The sequence below is a fragment of the Leucoraja erinacea genome, chromosome 9 (assembly GCF_028641065.1).
Source record: "Leucoraja erinacea ecotype New England chromosome 9, Leri_hhj_1, whole genome shotgun sequence".
Taxonomy (NCBI): domain Eukaryota; kingdom Metazoa; phylum Chordata; class Chondrichthyes; order Rajiformes; family Rajidae; genus Leucoraja; species Leucoraja erinaceus.
The window spans coordinates 54,451,408-54,476,359 of record NC_073385.1 but is presented as its reverse complement, the minus strand read 5'-3'; the positions used below and the strand labels follow the sequence as shown (position 1 = coordinate 54,476,359).

General features: G+C 42.0%; 1 protein-coding gene across 1 annotated transcript in view; it reads right to left on the bottom strand.

Annotated features, from left to right (window-relative positions):
- Window positions 1-699: 699 nt before the first annotated feature.
- Window positions 700-24,952, bottom strand: part of LOC129700391 (regulator of G-protein signaling 6-like) — a 411,071-nt gene continuing 386,818 nt past the window's right edge. The window contains exons 14-17 of the mRNA XM_055640840.1: window positions 21,076-21,262; window positions 15,373-15,462; window positions 13,621-13,674; window positions 700-6,842 (exon numbers count right to left, since the gene is read on the bottom strand). Of these exons, the coding sequence (XP_055496815.1) occupies window positions 6,792-6,842; window positions 13,621-13,674; window positions 15,373-15,462; window positions 21,076-21,262 (382 nt within the window). The 3' untranslated portion in view covers window positions 700-6,791. The remainder of the gene's footprint in view (window positions 6,843-13,620; window positions 13,675-15,372; window positions 15,463-21,075; window positions 21,263-24,952) is intronic.

The window sequence follows — 24,952 nt, the reverse complement described above, 5'->3', positions numbered from 1 at the left end:
TCACAAAGTACAACATATTGTAATTATTTGGAGTATACAGTACTACATGAATATTGGGTAGGTCAACAGGACAACATGGCCTCTAGTCATTTCCATATAATAAATTAGTTGAGAAGCAGCCCATTTGGCCCACTAAGTATGTGCCTAGCCTTCAAGTGCCCACCTACACCTAACCAAATCCGGCTTTATTCTCATAAACTCCTCCCAGAGTCTACCACTAACTTACATACATGGCCAATTTACTGTGGCTTATTAGCCTACCAACCCTCATGTCAATGGAGAGGAAGACAAATGGAAATACAGGGATGTTAGGACTGAAGCAGAAATGCAACAAGCAACTATGTGATTAATTCATCAAATAAAGTGAACTCCACAGGAAAGTATTTGATAGATCCCCACATAAGCAAAGAACAATTAGGCTAAGAATTGGTTCACTAAGGGATGCACAAGCTTCATTAATATTGGAGTTATACCAGGAAGTTGGAGATGGTTATCCTCTGGGGAATGTCTCACCTCTAGAAGCCCAAGCCACCAAGGGCAAAATGCAAATGGGAACATGAGGACTGCAGCTTCCCCTTGAATACCATTTTGACTTGCAAATGTGCCACTGGCCAGTAATAGGACTAGATTGCTCTTACATAGATCAAATATGGTTAATGGACCAAATGATCTTCTTGAAGGCTCTGGGCCTGTACTCGCTGTAGTTTATAGATATGGAGGGGGGGGTCCCATTGAAACCTGCTGGATAATAAAAGGCCTAGATAGAGTGGATGTGGAAAGATGTTTCCATTAGAGGGAGAGTCTAGAACCAGAGGACACAGCCTTAGAATAAAAGTACAGAACTTTAGAATGGAGATGTGGAGAAATCGCTTCAGCCAGAGGGTGGTGAATCTGTGGAAATCATTACCAAAGAAGGCTGCGGAGGCCAAGATATTCAGGTATTTTCAAAGAGGAGATTGATAGGATTTTTGATTAGTAAGGTTATGGGGAGAAGCAAGATAATGTGGTTGAGAGAGACAAATAGATCAGGCATGATTGAATAGCGGAGTAGACTTGAAGGGCCAAATGGCTTAATTCTGCTCCTATGCCTTATGGTCTTATGGTTCTTCTCTGCTGAAAATCTTCATCAGGTGGAAATAGCAATGCCTACAGGGCATAGATTTAAGGGGAGGGGGGTAAGGTATAAAGAAAAAACTTTAAAGTTTGGAGAAAGTTTCTAATAGAGTGACTGGTGTGTGCCTGGAATGCACTGCCGGGGTGGAGGGGGAGGCAGATACAATGGTGGCGTTTAACAGGCTTTTAGACGTGCTTATGGATATGTAGGGAATGGAGGGATATGGATCATGTGCAAGCTGATAGGGTTAGTTTAACTTGGTATTGTAGTAGCCTGGAAAAGGCCAGACACCAGGCAGGTTCTGATGTCATTGAATGAAATACACTGGCAAACACACAGAACGCCCTCTCACCAGGAACCGGGGAACCCCGTGGACAGACAATTGTCCCTGTCCCTCAAGAGCCGAGGGGGATGACCCAAGAAGTGGCCTAATCCCCAGGGACCACCACAGTATCATGTTTGACACAGATATTGTGGCCTGAAGGGCCTGTTCCTGTGCTGTACTTGTCTATGTTCTATGTTCTATCATTGCTGGGTCTAAATCCTGAAACTTTACCCAGCAGCATGGTGGGACCTTTTTCACTAGAAATGCTGCAGGAGTTTAAGAAGAAGGCTCACCATCAACTTATAAGGGCAATTTGCAATGGACAATAGCTGATGGTCTCCTAATGATGTGCTCTCCATAAACACATTCATAAATTAATTACAGAGTTTAGACTTGGGAATCAGAAGCACAGTTTCAAAATATACAGGTGGTGGCAAATGGGGAGGTTGACTGAAAACCAAAGAAAACTGCATCAAACACCAATGAGTTGGTAATAAACATTAAGAATGGACATCCATAGGTTGCCATGTGCTTCTTAGAAGGTAAGTGTCCATATATGAACAAGGTAATTAAGATAGAAAGATTAACTAATCAAAGCAACCAGCAAGTTAGCAATAAGGCCATAAAAGTACAAAATACATTGATTAATTTCTAAAGGAACACAATTGGAACGCAGAGATATTAGGTTAAATGTGTTGGAACTTAACAGGAGTACAGTGAACATCCCTGGTAGCTATAATGTAGAAAGCAAACAGAAGCAATGGAGAGAATGTGAAAAAGAATATTGCAAATATGATGTTCAAACTGAGAAGTTGTACCTAACAGAACAGATCAAGGAGGGTGAAGATTCTCAAACCAAGGAGAAAGCTTGGGGTGGCCCGATAGAGATGTTTAAAATTATGATGGAGTAGATGGAAAGGATTCTACCTGCAAGGGAACCCAAAACCAATGGCTTCAACATTTACGGGTACGGGAATTATTTAATGGTTTGTAAAGGGCTGTAATGGATTATTGGATGACATACTTCACCCGGTCTGATTCAGTTGAAGGATTATAGCAGAGCAAGAAGTCACCATTGACTCAAGATCAATAAAAGATGGACAATAAATGCCAGCCTTGCCAACAGTTCTACAGTGGGTCCACTCCAATAGAATGTATGTCAGCAATGCTCAGGCTACTGATGTTTGGTAGACACATTTCTTTACATGTTGCAGAGTCTGTAAAAGTAATACAGATGCAATTTAATGCAAATTCATGTGTTCATGGGGAGAGAGGGCCAATGATTGGGCAGAGATGATTGGGATAGGAGACCGATTGCTGCTGCAGCAGATTTGGGAGATCAGGGGCTGGTTTGATGTAGCCGAGGAGTCCAGGGATTGGGAAGTTGAGGTGGTTTGTGCAGTAGAGGGGTGGGAGGAAATGTGATAAGAGTAGCTAAGTTGCAAAGAAGTGAGCTAAGAGAATGGATGGCTGGCTGAGGGCTGGAAACATACTCTGGAAGACCTCTTGCACTTGTAGATTCAACAATATTGTGGTTGTTCTGGGAGTGACCAATGATGGTTACTCATAGTCATAAAGCACGGAATCAGGCCCTTTGGCCCAACTTGCCCATGCTAAGCAAGATGACCCATCTACACTAGTTCCACCTGCCTGCGTTTGGTCTTTATCCCACTAAACCTTTCCAATCCTTGTTCATGTCCAAATGTATTTTAAAAGTACAAAGTTGCAATTGTACCAACTATCTCCTGTGGCAGCTCGTTGCATGTATCCACAACCCTCCGTAAATATGAATGGGTTCTTACAAGGAGTGAATGAGCAGAAAAACAGAGAAGAATTCAAAGCAAAGTTAGAGGGAAATAAAATCAGCTGGAGCTCTAGATGGGGTTGGACAATGAGGAGTGGGATATGGCTCAAACTGATCATAAATAACAGCATGGTCCAATTAATTTCATTTTATCTCCAAAAATGATGCCATTATGTCCATTAAATATATGGCAACTCTTAGTGTATTGCCATTTCCCCATCCAGATGCAGGGTCTTGACCCAAAACGTTGCCTATTCTTCTGCCTCCACAGATGCTGCCTGCCCATTGAGTTCTTCCAGCACTTTGATTTTCTGCAGTTTCTTGTGTCTCCATTTTCTTTCTTATTTATTCTCTCTCATAAACTCATCAAATTCCCCATTATGTTCCTGCCACCTACCCACTCTAGAGACAATTTACAAAAGAAATGGTACATACTGTAAGTCAATATAATTCACTTAAATTCGAATTATTTTTTTGTGCAGCGCAACTTCCGTCCTCTTGCGCTCTACAGGTAAAACTTTCACACAAACCAGGAGGTGCTTATTTAGCATCATGCACGTTGCCCCTCGGGGTCCATTTAAATATTTCCCCTCTCACCTTAGACCTATGTCCTCTGGTTGTTGATTCCCCTGCTCTGGGTAAAAGACCCTGTGCATGTTCCCCATTTATTCCTCTCATGGTCTTGCACACCTCTACAAGATCACCCCTCATACTCCTGTGTTTCAAAGAAACAAGTCCTAGCCTGCCCAACCTCTATAGGGCCCGCAAGTCCTGGCAACTACTTCATAAATCTTTTCCTGTACTCCTTGGAACAATGTGGCCCAATTTCTTTGAATGGCAAATAATATTACCCTGCATGGATCTAATACAGAAATCATGCCATTAGTGCAAGGTCAATCCTGCTAATACCCAAATGAATATCTGGAGCAGTTCTATTTGAGGTAGAAATGGTTGCTATTGCATTCCATTTCAGGACTTAGTATTCTTGGATGCTTAATGGTGATTAAATGACCAAAATTATTATTAATAAATTCATTATAGAATCATTGGTCAGGCTTTTAGCACAAGTTGAGACATCATGTTGCAAATGTACATGTCGCTCATGAGACCATATTTGGAGTGTGCAGTTCTGACCGCCCAGCTTTAGGAAAGATGCCATTAAGCTGAAGAGGGTGCAGAGAAGATTCACAATGATATTACTGGGACTAGATGGCTTGAGTCATAAGAAGCTGGTTAGGCTGGAATCATTTTCACTGGAGCTTGATGTGCCTCTATAAAGGGATGACTTTATAGAGGTACATCATTTCATAAAGGGTACAGTAAAAGGTGGATGGCCACAGTCTTTTTCCAAGGGTAGGAGAATCTAAAACTAGAGGGGATTGGTTTAAGGTGAGAGGAAATGTTTTAACAGGGACCAGAGGGGCAGAGAGTGCTGGATATATGGAACGGGCTGCCAGAGAAATCTGCCGAGCCTGGCACAATTACAACTTTTAAAGGGCATTTCGACAGGCTTAGAGTGATATGGGCAGAACCTAGGCAAGCTCAGATAACATCAAGGACAGCAGACATGAGCTGGGTCAAAAGGTCTGGTGCTGTGTGACTTCATGTCTTTAAGTCTATTATTATAGAGAAGCGTCATGACCCAGATACTGGTTTGAATATGAATGGTTTATTACAACGGGTGTTTGAGGAGAAAATCAGGGAAGAATTCAAAGCAAAGTTAGAGGGAAAGAGAATCAGATGGAGCTATAGAGTGGAAACAAATAACTGCAGGTGCAGGCTTATACCAAAGATAGACACAAACCCTTGGAATAACTCAGCAGGTCAGGCAACATCTCTGGAGAAAAAGGATGCGTGACGTTTAAGAAGTGTCCTGACCCAAAATGTCACTCATCTTATTCCCCAGAGATGCTGCCGGACCAGCTGAATTACTCCAACAGTTTGTGTCTATCAGATCGAGATCTAGATGGGATTAGATGGTGAAGAGTGGGATATGGCTCAAACAGATCCTAAATAACAGCATGGTCCAAATAAGTCTTCTTATTTACTCTCCTAGAATGAGGCCATTTTGTCCATTGAGTCTATGCCAACTCTTAGAGTAATCCCATTTCCCAGTCCAGGTGCTTTACCCAAAATGCTGACTATTCCTCTGCCTCCACAGAAGCTGATTGATTCATTGAGTTTTTCCAGCACTGATCTGGATCCAGATTATAACATCTGCAAATTATTGTGTCTTCATTCTCCTTCTTATTTATTCTCTCTCCCAAGCTCTTCAAATTCCCCACTATGTTCCTGGCACCCACCCACTCTGTTGGCAATTTATGTAAGTAACATTACATAAGTCAAATTAATTCACTTAAATTCAAATTCTCTTTTTGTGCAGTGCAACGTCCATCCTCTTGTCTTTTATAGGCATAACTTGACAAGAACCAGGAGGTGTTTATTTAGCTTCCTACACATTGTCTGAGCACCTCAAAGAATTTCACAGGCAATGAAGTACTTTTGAATTGTAAAGATTATTATGACAGCAAGAATAACAACCAATTTACACATAGCAGGATCTAACAAACAACAATAAGACACATGACAAGTTAAATATACTGGAGTGAAGTCAATTGAAGAATTAACACTGGACAAGATGTATTTTCACTGAGCCATTCTTCCTCTGAGGTTGCTAAGTTTATGAGTGAAAGTAGCTTACGTTTCATACCTGTAAGGTGATATCACTGACAAAGTTTTGGCCTCTGTCTTACCAGTACATTGTACCAGCTTAGCCCTGTCTCAGTCTGTTATTAACATCACAATGTCCAAAGGATAATGGCGATACATCTAATGTGGTGTCTGTACACCAAGTTAAAAAAATTACGAGGTTTTCTTTAATTAAATATGAGTTTAAAACTAACTTACACAATGATGTGAAGTCATTTCCCACACTGTTGCATCATCTGTTTCACTATAGTCAGTCAGCAAAACTACCAGCCCCTTCTAGGTTATACAAGGTGCATCAAATACTCTAAGGTGCACAAATGAGAAAAATGGAAGACCTATAACTGGCTGAAGTGAACGTGAAGCTCAGAGAGTCTGAGTAGGTTATTGCCTAAAGATACATCAACCTGTTTCCCCTCTGGCAAAAGACTTTCAAAATATGCAGCTACTGGGCTTGCTTGCAATTTATAAACCTCTTCCTAATATTCTCCACTCACTTGTGGACAATTGGATACAACTGGATTCCAAGAATTCACAGGCATTCCCCCGTTAACGTATCCAGGAGGTCAGATATGGTAGTTTCACTGACAGCCAGAAAATCAATATATGCTTCCTTGTGCCTGGGACTAGTCTAATTTTATTGTTCCTTAATAAAAAAAAGGTGACATTTTGATTCATCTGTGGTAGCTCAAATTCATTCCACATTGAAGATTGATTAAAATGTTCCGTTGTCGAGTTGTACAGTAAAACTCCTTGCGGTGGGCTCCTTTACATGGTAACTTCCAGGAGTATAGGTACATGCCACTTCTCACTTCATTCCAACTGGCGAGTGTGGATTGGTGTCAGGAAGACTGCATGAGACCCGTAAGCCGCTTGCCAGTCAGAGATTTGCCCTGGAAGACAGAAAGACATGCTCAAATACAGCTAACACTTGCACTAGTTATTAGAAGACACCGACTAAACCACTAATAAAGCTTCGCAAGAATCGATTTGCAGTTGGTAATTTTCATAACCTCTCCAATTCAAACACAGCCAAAAATACATTTGCAGAGTTATGTCCCTGTCCCACTTAGAAAACCTGAACGGAAACCACTGGAGACTTTGCGCCCCACCCAAGATTTCCGTGCATTTCCCGGAAGTTGCAGGTGGTTGTAGGTGGTGGAAGCAGGTAGGGAGACTGACAAAAACCTCCGGGAACCTCCGGGGAACCGCACGGAAACCTTGGGTGGGGCTCAAAGTCTCCAGAGGTTTCCGTTCAGGTTTCCTAAGTGGAACAGGGGCATTAGTATCTCCAAACTTGAGTTGAAGATCTGCAATGAAGAAATGCTGTGTTTATAACAAAAAAATCCTTGTCCCTTAAATGCCTTTCACATGATTAATGTTTTTTTTAAATGCAGTCACTTTTGCTGAAGGGTTTGAAGAAGGTTCTTGACCCGAAACGTCACCTATTCCTTCTCTCCAGAGATGCTGCTTGTCCTGCTGAGTTACTACAGCTTTTTGTGTCTATACTCAGTAGGAATAGGAAGATGGGCAAGGTGAATGTGTGGCTGAGGAGCAACGTTTTCACCCAGAAGGTGGTGGGTATATGTAATGGGCTGCCAGAGGAGGTAGTTGAGGCAGAAGCTATAGCAACATGTGCGAGACTCTTGGATCGGTACATGGACAGGTTTAGAAGGATATGGGCCAAATGCGGGCAGGTGGAACTAGTGTAGATGGGACACCTTGGTCGGCATGGGCAAGCTGGACTGAAGGATCTTTTTTTGTGCTTTATAACTCTATGGCTCTTTAATTCTATAAACCAACCATAATAATGAACTATAATAATGGTTGGTTTATTAGCATAGACCATTTGATGAACCATAAGGTTCAACAAATTCACAGACACAACAAATATAAGAACCACTAGTTTAATTCAATGAATTGTTCAGAATTATTTCCTAATGATGATCTTTTATAAGAGTGGGTTCTGATCAAATGCAACCAATCTATTAGATTCAGATTCAATTTTAATTGTCATTGTCAGTGTACAGTACAGAGACAACGAAATGCATATTAATCCAGTTTTCCTCCTCACCATACCTTGCTCAGTAGTTTAGTACAGAGATAGAGTGTGGAAACATGTCCTTCGGTCCACCAAGTCCATTCTAACCAACAATCACCCGTACACAAGTTCTATGTTATCCCATCCTACACATTTGGGGTAATTTACAGAAGTCAATTAAGCTACAAACCTTTATGTCTGGAGTGTGGGAGGAAACCAGAGCACCCAGAGAAAACCAACGGCGTCACAGGGAGAACGTACAAACTTCATACAGATAGCACCCATAGTCAGGATCAAACCCAGGTTTCTGGCGCTGTAATGCAGCAGCTCTACCACTGCACCAAAAGTTATGGGGAAATTATTGTAACCTCATTGAAGTCTTAAAATGATTGCCTTCCACCCTGAAGATTAATCTGCATGTCTGTCTCTGCCCATTCCTGCCTTCTGCCTGGCACCTTCTGCCTTGCAGATCATCTTGTTCATAGTCTCTTCACGCTCACTTTCTGTTTTCCTTCCACTACAATTCCCTCCCCTTTTGCCCTTCTCTTTTTTCCCCATTTTCGTTCATGGGGCCTTGCTTCTATCAAGCGTGCCCTTTCTCCCTGCCTGCTTTCCCTTCCCTGTGGTTTCATTTTCTTCAGTTGCCATTCACTCCTCGTCCCTCCCTCATTCTTTCTGCTCTTTCCTCTTTCCTTCCTGACTCAGATTCAGATTCAATTTTAATTGTCATTGTCAGTGTACAGTACAGAGACAACGAAATGCATTCTCCACTCCTGTTCCTCTTCAGTGTTATCCGAGCAAGCACAAGGATCAAGACAGTGGAATTTACAATTTAAGTTGACCATTTTTGGAAGAGCATGTTAAACCTAGGTATTATACACAAGCGTGTCTCTCTTAGGTCCCCGACCCCTACTCTTTTGCACACCTCATGTCAATGTGACAGGTAAACATTATTTTTTGGGACAAATATACCAGGATGCGGCATGCAATGGGCGGCTGTAGTTATAAAGAGAAATTGAATAGGCTGGGGGGTTTTCTCACTGTAACATTGGAGACTGAATGGTGTTCTTATAGACGTTTATAAAATTATGATGAGCATATTTCGGAGTGATAGTCAGGATCTGTTTCCCAGAGCAGGGGAGTCTGGAAGTAGAAGTCACAGGTTTAAGGTGAGAGGGGTGACATTTAAAATAGATCTGAGGGGTACATTTTCACACAGAGGTTGGTGGGTATAGGAAATGAGCTGGCAGAGGGCAAGGCAGAGGTGGATACAATTGCAACGTTTGAATATAAGGTACTTGGACAGTGCCCAGGAGCGGAAAAGACTACAAAAAGTAGTAAACACTGCCCAGTCCATCATCGGCTCTGACCTCCCTACCATCGAGGAGATCTATCGCAGTCGCTGCCTCAAAAAGGCTGGCAGCATCATCAAGGATCCACACCATCCTGGCCACACACTCATCTCCCCGCTACCTTCAGGTAGAAGGTACAGGAGCCTGAAGACTGCAACGTCCAGGTTCAGAAATAGCCACTTCCCCACAGCCATCAGGCTATTAAACTCAACTCAAACAAAACTCTGAACATTAAAAGACCATTATCTGTTATTTGCACTTTATCTGTTTATTTATTCATGGATGTATATATTTATATAATGGTATATGGACTCACTGATCTGTTCTGTATTCATGCCTACTGTATTCATTGTCCTATCTGGGACACATGACAATAAACTCTCTTGAATCTCTTGAATCTTGAATCTTGAAAGGGCTTGAAGGGATACTGATGGACAAATGGCATTAGTGTAGTTGGGTATCACATTCAGCATTGCAGAAGTAAGCCAAAAGGGCTGGTTTACGTGATGTACAATTCTATGATTCTACGATACATTTTCAGCAGGTTTGTGAACAGGAAAAAAAGAGATATGCGTGAGCGACAGAAACAAAGATCCATGATAGGACGGAGGAGAGGAGCGATTAAATGAAAAATGCAACGATGCTGCGAAAAATAACTGGGCAGTAATTGATTCAGTAGAGAGAAAGTGTGAGTGTAAATAGCAAAGTCATTAGAATAATTGCTGGTGGTTAAAATGGGAGCAAAGATTATGATTGAGAATTTTTAAATTCAGCATTTTATCTGAAGGGATGTAAAATGCCTAAAGGGGAAATTAAGTGCTAATCTTTGAGTCTGCACTAAATCTCTTAGAACATAGTTTTGGAGGCAACAGTTCAGAACAAATGCAGATGGGAGAATGAAAATGACGATTTTCATATCCAATATTAGTGATTAAACACAAATGCCTTTGCTCACTTAAATAGAGACATCAGATTCTCTGCCACGGGCAGTTGCACATGATCATCACTACAACACAATATTTTGTAAGGAAAATGTTTTTCTAATGACATTTTAAGAATATATCGGCGAGTATTCTCTTGAACTTTTACAGGTGTACAGTGGAGAGCATATTGACTGGCTGCATCGCGGCCTGGTTTGGCAACTTAAATGCCCAGGGATGAAGAAGACTGCAAAAAGTGGTGAACACTGCCCAGTCCATCACAGGTACTGACCTCCCCATCATCGAAGGGATGTACAGGAGTCGTTGCATCAAAAGGTCAGCCAGCATCATTGGAGACCCACACCACCCTGGCCACACATTTATTTAACTCCTGCCATCGAGACAATATAGGAGTCTGAAAATTGTAATGTCCAGGTTCAGGAACAGCTTCTTCCATACAGCCATCAGGCTTTTAAACACTACTACCTCCAAATAAGCTATGAACTACAGTACATAGACATGGTGATTTGGTTTTGTCTTTTTGGACAATTATAGTTTGTTTGTTTTCTGTGTATGTATGCACACACGTACGTACGTATGTATCTGTGTGCGTGTATGTCAATGGCGGGGGCAGTTCTGATGTGAAGAGGGATGGTGTTCCACAGTCTAGGTGGTGCAACTACAAAAGTGCGGTCGCCTCTGAACTTAAGCCTGGACCGCGGGATAGTCAGTAGTCCCAAGTTTGAGGGGGGATCTTATAGAAATTTACAAAATTCTTAAGGGGTTGGACAGGCTATATGCAGGAAGATTGTTCCCGACGTTGGGGAAGTCCAGAACAAGGGGTCACACAGTTTAAGGATAAGGCGGAAATCTTTTAGGACCAAGATGAGGAAAACATTTTTCACACAGAGAGTGGTGAATCTCTGGAATTCTCTGCCACAGAAGGTAGTTGAGGCCGGTTCATTGGCTATATTTAAGAGGGAGTTAGATATGGCCCTTGTGGCTAAAGGGATCAGGGACTATGGAGAGAAGGCAGGTACACGATACTGAGTTGGATGATCAGCCATGATCATATTGAATGGCGGTGCAGGCTCGAAGGGCCGAATGGCCTACCCCTGCACCTATTTTCTATGTTTCTAAGTTGGCCGACCTGAGGGACCTGGAAGTAGAATGGTAGGTTAGCAGATTTTTGATATAGGTAGGGGCAAGCCCGTTAAGGGCTTTGTATACATAGAGGAGGAGCTTGAAATTGATTCTGTACAGTACTGGGAGCCAGTGGAGAGAGGCCAGAATTGGGGTGATGTGGTCCCTTTTATGGGTATATATATATGTATATATATATATATATATATATATATATATATATATATATATATATATGTTTGGTGGACTATACATATATATCTGTATGTATATATATATATATATATATATCATAAAGTGGTGTCAGGGGTGGGATATATTGCGTCCACACACACACACAAAAACACACTACAATATATGTGTGTGTGTGTGTGTGTGTGTGTGTGTGTGTGTGTGTGTGTGTGTGTGTGTGTGTGTGTGTGTGTGTGTGTGTGTGTGTGTGTTTATTGTGCCTCGATTTCTAAGATATTGTGGTGTTTGGTGGACTGTTGCTCCTCCTGTGCAGCAGGTGCGCTGCACAGGACAAAGGGAGATGTTTTGTATATAGTTTATCCTGTCTGTAGACGGTCAGTGTGCAGCAATTTTTGAATTGTCTTGCTGCTAGCATTGAGTAAAGCATTAAAGACTTTGGTTGTAAATTAAAGACTCTCAAGTTTTGTGCAGACCTAGAAAAAGATCACTAAAGTGGTGTCAGGGGGGGATACTTCGGATTGCGTCCAAAGACCCAGATAAGAGCCTATTTTTTTTATTTATACAAAAACAGAACTACAACTAACATGTCTCGCAATTCAATCGTTTCGATCCTGAGCGAGAAAGGTGGTCGTCGTATTTAATGCGCGCTGAGTTTTATTTTGAAAGTAAGGCAATTACAACTGACCAGAGGAAGAAGGCTCTCTTGTGTTCATCAATGTCTCCAGAAACCTTTGCACGTTCAAAATTTACTTACAGAAGAAGTAACTGAAGTTTCATATGCTGAAATCACAACGGCTTTGCAGCTGCATTTCGAAGAAAGACAATTTTTTGTTGCATTTTTTTTGCAGCTTGCAAAAAAGGGCTGCGACAACCAGAGTGAAGCGAGGTCCGCTAAAGGAGACTTGAAACTGGAAAGGGGGAGTGTGGTGTTTGGAGTTGTCTTGCATTAGAGCAATTTCTACCATCAAGTTTTGTGCAGACCTAGAAAAAGAACACAAAATATATATATAATCTGAACTTTTATTTTTGTTTATTATATTGTTTACGGTGCAATAAGAAGGGCAATCGATTACCGACATATGACAATAAAACCATCTTGACAAGATTCTTGAAAAAACAGCACAACACCAAGCAAACAGAATCTTAGTGTCATGTCTGCAGACTGAAACTAGATCTTCCACAAAGAACCTAACCCACCTGGATTTGGTCTGCCCAGTGTTGGGGTAACGACATCTTGAGCAGTTAGTATGATAAAGCAAACTGTAAAACATATAACTGAAATGTTTGGAAGAAGAATCTGACACCGTGGATATGGAAAGGGCAAGGGCAGCATCTCTTACACAGAACATGGTGTGGTGAGGTGAGGTAGTTGTGGATGTGATTGTGGAGTGAAATAGATGTTGCAGAGGGAACAGTTGCATACGAATGCTGGAGCAGTGCCAAAAATATATTTAATTATGGTTTTGCCTTAGAAGTGTCATAAATTGGGTCAGATAATTATAAAAAATGTGGAGTCTGGCTGAAGTTAAGCTGAACACTATCTCAGATTCACTCAGATTAGGTTATTATCATGTGCAACAGGCAATTCCTAGTTCACATGAACATAGAAGAGTTCAGCACAGGAACACGCCCTTTCCTGTGTCAAACATGATGCCAAGTTAAATCAATTCCTTCTGCTTGCAAGTGCCCCATATCTGTCCATTCCTGCATATCAACCAACCTATTTAACTGTCTCTCAATTACCACCATTGTATCTGCCATCCTCCCTGGCAGCTGGTTTCAGGAATCTACCACTCTCTCTTTAGAAAACTTGCCCCGCATGATTCCTTTAACCTTTTCACCTCTGATCTTAAAGCTGTGCCTTGTATTTGAAATTTCTAATCTGGTGAAAAAGTTCTGACTGTCTACCTTATCTATACCTCTCATAATTTTACAATCTTTTACCTGGTCTCCTTTTGACCTCTGATGCCTCCGTACAATGCCATTAGTTCATGCTTTATGCCAACAGCACTGTGAAACTCACCACACTGCGAGTGAACTTTTCCAGCGACGTTCTGCGGCCCTGTTCGTTCTCAAGCTGGAGCGGAAAGGATAGAGTCAGAAAATAACGTGCTGAGAATCACAACATCAATTCTAGAATAATTGGCAGTGACGTAGGAGATACAACCCATGATAAAGCAAAGGGAGGAAAAGTTGCTGACTCAGTCACACGGACAATCTCCACAGATTGAATACGATCGAAGTGAATGTTCTGACTGGAATTATGAAATGCAATTAGGGTGCTCTTTAGAGTTCTCCCAAGTGCCTACCGTGGAAGGGGATGGTATGCCAAGGCGGCAGACTTTGTCCTGATTTGAAGCTTCTGACAATCAGAAGCCTCACAGTGGTGCAGCAGTAGAGTTGGAGCCTTACAGCACCAGAGACCCGGGTTCGATCCTGACTACGGGTGGTATCTGTACGGAGTTTGTATGTTCTTCTTGTGACTGCATGAGCTTTTTCCAGGAGCTCCGGGTTCCTTCCAAATTCCAAAGATGCATGGGCTTGTAGCTTAATTGGCTTCAGTAAAATATTGTAAATTGTCCCAAGTGTGTACACGTTCATGTACAGGGTGATCACTGGTCTGAGTATACTTGATGGGCCGAAGGGCCTGTTTCTGAGCTGTTTCTCTAAAGTCTAAAGTCCTAAGATGCTCCTGACTGTTTGGAGACACAAGAGGCTGCTGATGCTGGAATCGGATTACACTCCAGATGTAGGACTTGATCCAAAACCTCAATCCCTTTACGTCCACAACTGCTGCTTGATCAATTGAGTTCTTCCAGCAGTTTATTATTTACTCCTAGCTGTGTGTAATTTTAGTAGGTGTTCAGTGGATTTTCTCCATGCAATTCAGTAAGGATCAAAAATAGTCAATAAAGACACTGATGTTCCCAGAAACTACCGGTATTAGAAAATATTCTGTGAGTTCAGCCCTGGTCTCTGTTCCTGATTGCTATCCCATGAAAAGCCTACAGTATGTGCAGATATTTCTGGCCTCGGATGCTCCAAAGCTGACTATGAAGCTCATAAGATATTAAGCAGCTGGGCCTAGTATTTGACACCTCTGAAAACAATTTCCTTTGCAAAGGGAGGAAAAACTGGCACAGAGAAGAGCACTTTATTGAAAAAGCAAATGTTAATAATTCCCAGTTTTCATCAGTAGGGCCATTTCAAATGCTTTCCACCTGCACATTGCTTCACAGACTCGTGGTCTGCTGCTTATCAAAGGCAGATACTCGTAAGGGCCTGTCGCACTTGGGCATCATTTGCGTCGCACGCAGGTGGCGTGCGAAGATTTTGTGAATCCCAAAATCCTGGCACGCCGCGCATCACTGCCTACGTCACCATGCACCATGCGCATGTAATGCACGGCATGCACAATCACGACGCACGACGAGCGCATCATGACGCGTAAACGATGACGCGCAAATGACGCCCAAGTGGGACAGGCCCTTCACTCTTCACACCTGCTCACTACGCCCTCTGGTGACCTTCTGCATTCTAAAGGCACCAATACTAACAGTGGCACTCCAAAGGGTTCAGCCAATACAACTTAGGTAGTGATGAAATTCTGGCACTTTTGGCTTTAATAATAAATGGAAGCATAACATTTAACCACTAAATCTTCTGTTAGTGAGATTTGAGATTTGAAATGCCAACAAAGAAATAGAAGCATTACAGATTAGGATGAGAATTATCAACTGCCAATGTGAGAAGCCACAAGTTTCTGGGACAGTACCTTCCTCTTTGCTTGTAAGAGTTCTTGATAGCCATTGGAACGCAGAAAGCGAGCATAGCTGTCGCTTTTCATCAGCTTGTAGATGTGTTCCTGAAAGGCAAGATGCGTTCTAGTTATCCTAATCCCAATTCATCGCTGCTTTACCATGCAACCAGCAAAAAAAAAATAGGTATCGACCTAAGAATCTGAGCTGAACAGAACATATACTGAAGGGTGATGCAGGAAACTGCAGGTGCTGGTTTATTTAAAAAAAACACAAAGTGCTGGAGTTGCTCAGTGGATGAGGCAGCATCTGTGGAGGACATGGATAGGCGAAATGTCAACTATCCATGTCCTCCACTGATGCTGCCTTGCCCGTTGAATTACTTCATTACTTTATGCAAATAGAAGGGTTGTGGATTGCCTTTCCAAAATGATACATCTTCTGACATATTGCAAGATAACATACCTTGGGACAGATATGCTTTTTTTTTTACAAATGGCAATGCTTGGAGGTTATCTACAGGAATATACTCTTCCAAAGCACCATCAGATGGTCTTTGCAGTCTTCCCCATGAAACTAGGAAGACAAAGCTTTGTGCTAGGTCTCTGCTCACCCACACCTCAACTGAACAACAAGATGCTGAAAATGTGAAAATAAATAGACAAAAGACAATAGACAATAGGTGCAGGAGTAGGCCATTCGGCCCTTCGAGCCAGCACCGCCATTCAATGTGATCATGGCTGTCAAGCCCTATCTAGCTCTCTCGTGAAAGCATCCAGAGGCATCCAGAGCCTTCTGAGGCAGAGAATTCCACAGACTCGCCACTCTCTGTGAGAAAAAGTGTTTCCTCGTCTCCGTTCTAAATGGCTTACTCCTTATTCTTAAACTGTGGTCCCTGGTTCTGGACTCCCCCAACATTGGGAACATGTTTCCTGCCTCTAGCGTGTCCAAGCACTTAACAAACTTATATGTTTCAATGAGAGACCCTCTCATCCTTCTAAACTCCAGAGTGTATAAGCCCAGCTGCTCCATTCTCTCAGCATATGACAATCCCGCCATCCCGGGAATTAGCCTTGTAAGCCTACGCTGCACTCCCTCAATAGCAAGAATGTCCTTCCTCAAATTAGGGGACCAAAACTGCACACAATACTCCAGGTGTGGTCTTACTAGGGCCCTGTACAACTGCAGAATGACCTCTTTGCTCCTATATTCGATTCCTCTTGTTATAAAGGCCAATATGCCATTCGCTTTCTTCACTGCCTGCTGTACCTGCATGCTTACTTTCATAGACTGATGTACAAGGACCCCCAGATCCCGTTGTACTTCCCCTTTTCCCAACTTGACACAAATGTTCTGCATTCAGTGGTAATTCAGGGCCTGTTTCCGTGCTGTATCTCTAAACTAAAAAAGCAAAACTAAAACTAAAACAATAAACAGGAAAGGACACAAAATACATAATACATTAAACATTGTAAAAAAATTAAAAAAAACATTAACATATCAAACACTGGTCAAACACTGCAATGATAATTTAATGCAAAAAAGTGAGTAAACACTGTAAATAGGATTTATGTATAGACACCTCGATTACAATAGATTTCATCTGCTGTTCTCCTGTTTGTCTATAAAGTTCTAAACGGACTTGCTCCCCCCTATATCACAGACCTTCTTACCCCTTACTCCACCTCAAGCTCCCTCAGGTCGGCTGACTTGGGGCTCCTGGCTGTCCCGCGATCTAAACTTAAGCTCAGGGGTGACCGTACCTATGCTGTTGCGGCCCCTAGACTGTGGAACAGTATCCCCTTCCCTATCAGATCTGCCCCCTTCATCGACACTTTTAAGTCCAGGCTAAAAACTTATTTTTATTCTCAGGATGTACACATGAGTTTAAGTGGATACCAAAACAAACTCTTTGACAAAAGAAACTCATCGGGTGCAGCAGCATCAAAATATTTGATGGATCCTTACAGATGCTGCTGCACCCGCTGAGTTTCTCCAGCTTTTTTGTGTACCTTCGATTTTCCAGCATCTGCAGTTCCTTCTTGAAAACTCTTTGGCAAAGTGTTCACTTAAAGTACAATTTGCACCTTGTTTGCTAATTATATCCAAATGGAAACTCCACTCCCAGGAGAGGAGTTCAAAGGCTTTATCCAGATAAGGTGAGGTGTCCAATTGCTATTTATGGTCATGTGCAAAAAGCAACAAGGCATCTGTTATAGGCTGTGTCTCATCTTTGTCTGGCTGCTGTGTAATGGTTTGTAAAAAAAAACTTGGGTGTCTATGTCCATTGCGATGTTTCACACAGCATTGAAAACATCAGCAGACATCTGCAGGTTTTTAACTGGGAACATGTTTCAGGCAGGCATTGGAAGCAGACAATATAAAACCCATCCAAGTGTGAATACCTATTTTAATTCCATAAGCTCATTGGCATTCTGCCAGGCAGATGCTCATCTTATGCAGGTGGAAGGAGGCAGTTGCTAACCTTGAACAAGTCAGTATTTTGGGGTCAGCCCCAACACGAAGATAATCCTGGGAGTTAGTTGAAAAACGAAGGGTTATTTCAATCTCCATGAACAGATGAGAGTCTGAAAATGTTTTGCTTTTATTTCACATTTCAGGCAGTGGCAGTGTTTGGTATTAGTATATTATTCTCACATACACTGAGATTCAATTAGTAATTTTGTGGTGTGCTATCGTAGTGAAATGGTAGTGTGTGTGAGTATAAGCAAGTCGTGTATGAGTACAACAGGTAGCAAGAAGAGAAAAATACCAGCCTGCAAAAGTAATGTTACATTAGTGGTTAGAATGTTTTATTTTTGGTCAAGCATACTCAAATCACTGGATTGTGTATGCTTACTAATTATCTTTGTGGAATGTCAAGTATGTATTTTGAAGACATTAATATCCAGATGAGATGCATTCATTAGCAAATGTCATGCTATGCTACAATTTTTGCAAGTGTTATGTTGGAGATATAAAAGATGTAACAGCAAAGATGATATTTTTGGATGGTGCCATATTGTGGCCAATGTATTCCTTTAAGGGACTGTCCCACTGCGGCGACCTAATTCGAGAGTTTAGGAGAGTTTGAAAAAATGTCATGTTGAAGACCTCCTACGACCTCCTTTGACTATGTTGAAGACCAGCTTCGGGGAAAATTGGACATCGAATAATGGAGAGTGAAGACGACCTCCTTCAACCTCCCTTCGACTATGATGAAGACTATCTACGACTACTTTTGATTACCTTAGACTACCCTCAATTACCTACGAACAACATGCTGACCTACTACGACCTACCTCGATTAAACCTACAAGTAAAAAAAATATTTATTTTTTTCCATGGCGACCTTTTTTTTACTCACGGGCATTTTTCACCATGTTGAAAAATACGACGCGACCTAGCTGAGGCCTCAAGTATGCGGGGACTACTCTCGAGCATGAAGGAGAGTTACAAAGGCCTCCTACGACCTCGTGTCGACCGTGCTGCAAGTATGAGTCGAGGGCAAACTATTTTAAACTTGCCAATTAGGTCGCTGCAGCGGGACAGCCCCTTAGGATGGGATCATCAATATTGGACAAAGCAAGGGTGTAGCAAGTTCTCCATCCTCACAAAATGTGTCACTAACTATTGGGGCAATTACTCTGTAGACTAAGGACATAATCCAAGTGCATGACCAAGTGCATAATCCAAGTGCATGACATAATCCAAGTGCAGGAACCTAAACCTTATAGTGCCGGAAGTAAGTGCTGATGCTGGTTTACACCGATGATAGATACAAAAAGCTGGAGTAACTCAGCGGAACAAGCAGCATATCTGGAGAGCAGGAATGGGTGATGTTTCGGGTCGAGACCTTTCTTCAGACTGAGAGTCATGGGAGGGGGAGACGCAGAGATAAGGAAGTGTAAGGTGTGAGAACGAGAGATCAAAGGGGATGAATTTTAAAGGAAAATGCAGAATAGCTCATCGTTAGCTCGGAGAAGTTAACAATGAAGCATCCAGAGATAACATTTAATCAAAAGGGGTAGTCAGACTACTTGGACTAAACCTTATTGCCTTCGATCGTTTCTAAGTAGACGGTCCTTTGGCTCAAGTGACTCAGTGCGCATTTGGGAAGTGCCATCTGCCACCAAACAAGGGCCAACCAAACAGGAGCATATCCATCGTGTAGGACCAAACGCAGCACTAATTAGGTTGACCAGAAACAAGTTAACGCACAGTACAAGTACACATCAAAAGGAGTAGATGTCCTATAGGGTGGTGGCTCACCAATGCCCTTATCAAGGACAATGAGAGAGGATCAATAACTGCTGGCCTTGCAAGTATAACCTGCAAACCATGAATGAACTAATATAAAAATGTGGAAGTTAGGATGTACCTTGATCACCCTCTCTCCACCTCTTTCCTATCTTTCCCCATCTCATCCAAGCGCTCCACCCTATCTTCTTTATGCAATGTAGCATGCAAATGTCACTGGCAAGGACAGCATTTATTACCCTTCTCTAATTGGCCTTGAGAAGGTAATAGTGACCCATACTTGTGAATCTCCACAGTGATGTTTTTGGTGAAGATGTATAGGGAAGGTTTAGAATCGATAGGAAAGGTTTAGAAGGATATAGCAGGTGGGACCAGTGGCGGACTGGGTCTAAAAATATTGGTTGCCAGGAGTCAAAGGGGGCCCACTTCATCAGGGGCCCACTTGATATAGGGAGCCCACTTCATCAGGGGCCCACTTGCCATTGGGCAAGCTGACACCCTGGCCAGTCCGCCACTGGGTGGAACTAATATAGATAGGGCATCTTGGTCACGACAAGCAAGGTGGGCTGAAAGGCCTGTTTCTATGCTGCATGATTCTATGACTCAATGTTCCCACAGTGTTGTTTTGAATGGCTTCTTCTATTGCTGTAAAACAACCTGCCATGTCCCAGCAAGCTAGTTAAATTTACATGACCATCAGTAGGGCAAACTACAAATGTACTGGCTGTGTGGCCATCTGGGAAATTGAAAGGAAGAGTTGGTGGGAGTGGAGGAGGTATAATAGTGGGGATACTTGGAGATTTCTTCAGAGTACGGCTCACCTTTAAAAGGCTACTCGCTGTGTTGAACTGCCATTGTAGATGCTTGATTTCATGCAATCCTGGAGAGTTATTGTTGAACTTGCAGCATGATAATTACATGTGGTCTGGGACAAAAGTTGGAGTGCACTGTGCAGCTAAAGCACACAGACTGGTTTGATCGTGGATAGTCATACCTGATCACCATCATTGTTACGTTTAAGAAAGAACTGCAGATGCTGGAAAAATCGAATGTAGACAAATATGCTGGAGAAACTCAGCGGGTGAGGCAGCATCAATGGAGCGAAGGAATAGGTGAGGTTTCAGGTCGAGACCCTTCTTCATACTGATGAACATCAGCCTGAAGAAGGGTCTCGACCTGAAACGTCACCTATTCCTTCGCTCCATAGATGCTGCCTCACCCGCTGAGTTTCTCCAGAATTTTTGTCTACCATGATTGTTACCTTCTCTGAGCTAACAATTAGCTATTTCACATTTCACCTATGTGAAATAGGTTCATATTTAACCTATTTAAAGTGAATGGGTTTGAGAGGCTCATTGGTGAAAGGCAAACACTCACGCATGCCTGGGCTTCAATTATATAATAATCTAATATTGTTTGGCTTTAAAAACACAAGTTATTTGATATTAACGTTAACAAACCTGCGCATCTTCAAAAGTATACCTCCCGGGATCTTTGACATTCTGGCTGGTGATCTCATACGAATGGGAATCCAGGTTGATCGCACTTGGTGCCCCGGGAGCAAGAAATTCTTGCCAGGTTTCTTGAACCTTATCTGGAACTTCTTGAAGTGGACGCTTCTTCAAGTCTTCTGCGGCTAACCAAAATCTGATGGTGGAAGGAACATACAGTAAACCCTTGTTGTTTTAGGCCTCTTTATAACCGATTTTGGTTATAGCAGACTGTGTCTTTCAGAACTCAGGCTACTAGTTACACGACCATAATAAATTGCAGCGAATTAGAATAGAATAGTTTCTTTATTGTCATTGTAGCATGAACCATGTACAACGAAATTTAAAAATGTCAGCCAGTCAGTGCACCATTCAAACATTTCTAAAAGCTAACGATACATACAAGATAAAATATTAAAAGATAAACAACTAAAATAAATATCACGAAAATAGCACGCATAAACACCCAACCCTCCATCCTTCTGTCGATTTCACAGTGTACCACATTCCCTTAGTATGTCTGGCCCCTCTTTTACTTGGCGGCTACATTTAGTGCTTTTATAGCAGTGGGGTAAAAACTGTTTTTTAGTCTGTTCGTCCTTGTCCTTGTAGATCTGTACCGTCTGCCTGACGGCAACAGTTCAAACAGGGAGTGTCCGGGGTGGGAAATGTCCTTTATGATACTCTGGGATTTTTTGGTGCAGCGGGAACTGTGTAAGTCCTCCAAGGTAAGGAGAGGGCAGCCGACAATCCTCTGGGCGTTGTCAATGGCCCTCTGGAGCGCTTTCCTCTGAGCCGCTGTGCAGCTGGTGTACCACACGCATACACAGTATGTTAGGATGCTCTCAATGGAGCACCGATAAAAGGACAGCAGCAGTCTCTGAGTAATGTTATTCTTCCTGAGCACCCTCAGGAAGTGCAGTCTCTGCTGGACCTTTTTCCTTTTGTTTTGTGGACGCAGCCCAGACCATCACACAAACCAACCTCCCTTCCATTGACTCCATGTATACCTCATGCTGCCTCGGCAAGGCCAGCAGCATAATCAAGGATGGGTTACACCCTGGCCACTCCCTCTTCTCCCCTCCCCCAGGCAAAAAAAGTGTGAAAACGTACACCTCCAGATTCAGGGACAGTTTCTTCCCAGCTGTCATCCGGCAACTGAATCATCCTACCACAACCAGAGACCAGTGCTGAACTACTATCTACCTCTTTGGTGACCCTCGGATGATCCTTGGTTGGACTTTGCTGACTTTACCTTGTACTAAACGTCATTCCCTTATCATGTTTTTCACTGCACCTCAGTACATGTGACAATAAGCTAAACTGATAACTGACTTTAGAGGCTGTTGAATTGGAGGGATGTCGGAGAGCCGTTGGACACCATTCCCCCACAAATTCCCCCATGGTCAGTTATAATGAAGGTTTACTGGAAAGAAAATGAAACAGAACAAAAATATATATAATTTAAAGACATTAATCTTTAATGGATGAATGTTGTCATTGTTCCAATCTACTGAAGGACAAATGATCTGTCAATTAATAAATATTTTTATTCACTGGTTGGATATTTGCCTCAATGCCTAATAAACATAGTATTGGTGGTGTCCAAAAATAACAGCTAGATCAGATTCATAAATATTCCAGGATATTGAGATTTCAGAAAATTATATAACATTTTATTGTGAAATATTTATATACCGATGGTCTGTATTCCCAAACAATGGTGCTGCAATTTCAAGGATATACTGCTGGATTTCAACCGTTCATTAAATGCTCTACATTTTTCACACCACAAAGATCAACACTCTCATAAAAACGTTATCTAAAAGTTATATATTTTTGGAAAAGTTTGTCCATGCATCTCTGCATTGCTGAGAAGAATGAGAATGAAAACTGGATGACTCCTATCTTCTAACCCTCCTTTCCATTCACAGTGTTTCCTGTTCTTCCATTCTGATTGCCACTTCTCGGAAATTCCAGTCAATCCTAATCCCAAGTACGTATGTCAATTCACTTTGTCTTCCATCATGAACTCATAACACTCTCTGTACTCACACCTGCCATCCTCACACGCTCTAGCCTCTCTTTGCATACCATCCCAGTTGGACTTCAATGTCCTCACATTCTCTTCCACTTATCCTCCCACACTCTTCTTTGTTGGAATCTCTTCCTAGCCCCACCACACAGGAATCAATGTTTATCTTTCCTGATGGAATAGAAATGAAACTATCATTTGGGCCAAAGACCTTTCATTTGATCAGTTCTCACGAAGGGTTTCCAAATGTAAGCTTTGTTTCTCTTCTGAAAGGGTGGCCTGACATGCTATTTCCAGAATTTTCTGGTTTTACTTTAGATTTCCAGCATGCGCAATTTTAATTTAATTTTCACTTTATCTTCTGTGCCTTCAGGTAAATGATTATTTTCTACTGCTTCAAATTTATTGTTCTTTTTTCCTTAAAGTTTTCTGCTGTGGCTTATATACTAGAACACTTGGGTAGTTTAGCGACTAATAGTCAGGTCTAGTCTAATGTAATGTGAAGCATTGCATAATAGGAGGAAGAATGGTTATTTCAAAAAGGCTCAATGGGCTGCAGAATAAACGTTAATCAATAGTACAGACAATCAAAATCTGTAATCGATCATTTTGCATCCTCAAAGAAGTTGAATTAGAGGTGTGCAAATAAAACTTGTAACGTCAGATCAAATAGATTTCTGTATGTTAAATACAAGCGGGTTAAATATTAAGGGAAGGAAGGATTGCCTTAAATACTGTATCGTTTAGGACAGATGCAGTACTGCAATTTTCTACATTGGGCAATTGCCAGGGATTCTCTATCCACAACCAAGTAGCAGAAATGTTCACAACTAAAGGGGAACATACTTGGGGGAATACATATTGGGTTTTTTTTTAATTTAGAGCGATCAACTGTAAATTATTAAGAACTAAAGCTTAGAAATGTGCAGAAGTACAGTAATTGGAACGCTATATTAATAATTAAGGTGGAAAGGGTGCAGAGAAGATTTACGAGGATGCGGCCAGGACTTGAAGGCCTGAGCTATAGGGAGAGGTTAAGGAGGTTAGTACTTTATTCCTTAGAGCATAAGAGGAATAGGGCTATAAGATCATGGGAGGAATAGAGAGTGTAAATGCACTGTCCATTTACCCAGAGTAGTGGAATCAAGAACCAGAGGATACCGTTTTAAGGTGGGGGGGGGGGTGGGGGGGTCAACTTAATAAAATCACCTAGGTTGCTGATTCAGACCAATCAAGCCAGTAATATGGTATCTTCAGAGTTTCCTGCAACCAAGTATCAAGAATTTTTATGGTCAAGACTACTCCAGCAGCTTTCTGAAATGACCCAGATTGAATGTGCCTGGACTATCACAGTTCATCTTGGCTCAGGAAACAGACCGATGACCCACTGAGTATGTCTTCCTGCTCTACACTCTTTTGCCTATGTTCCTTTGTCTGTGTGCTCACTTCTAAGTGCTCCCACTCATTCATTGACCAGATAATCTTATTAAGTTTATCCCTATGGACATCAGTTGTACCCTCTCTGAGACATCTCCTCTCTCCCACCCTGACTGCAGTTTAACAAATGCTCTTCTTTCTTTCCCAGTTCCCAAGAAAGGACTTTGGCTGGAAACATTAATTCTGTTTCTCTTCCCACAGATGAAGCTTAACCTGCTGAGTATTTCCCCCAGCATAGAGAAACATTAAATTGCAGATGCTGGTTTACAAAGGACAGACAAAAAACACTGGAGTAACTCAGTAACTCAGCATCCCTGGTGAACATGGATAGGTGACATTTTGGGTAGGGACCATCTACCCTTCCCAACATATTCT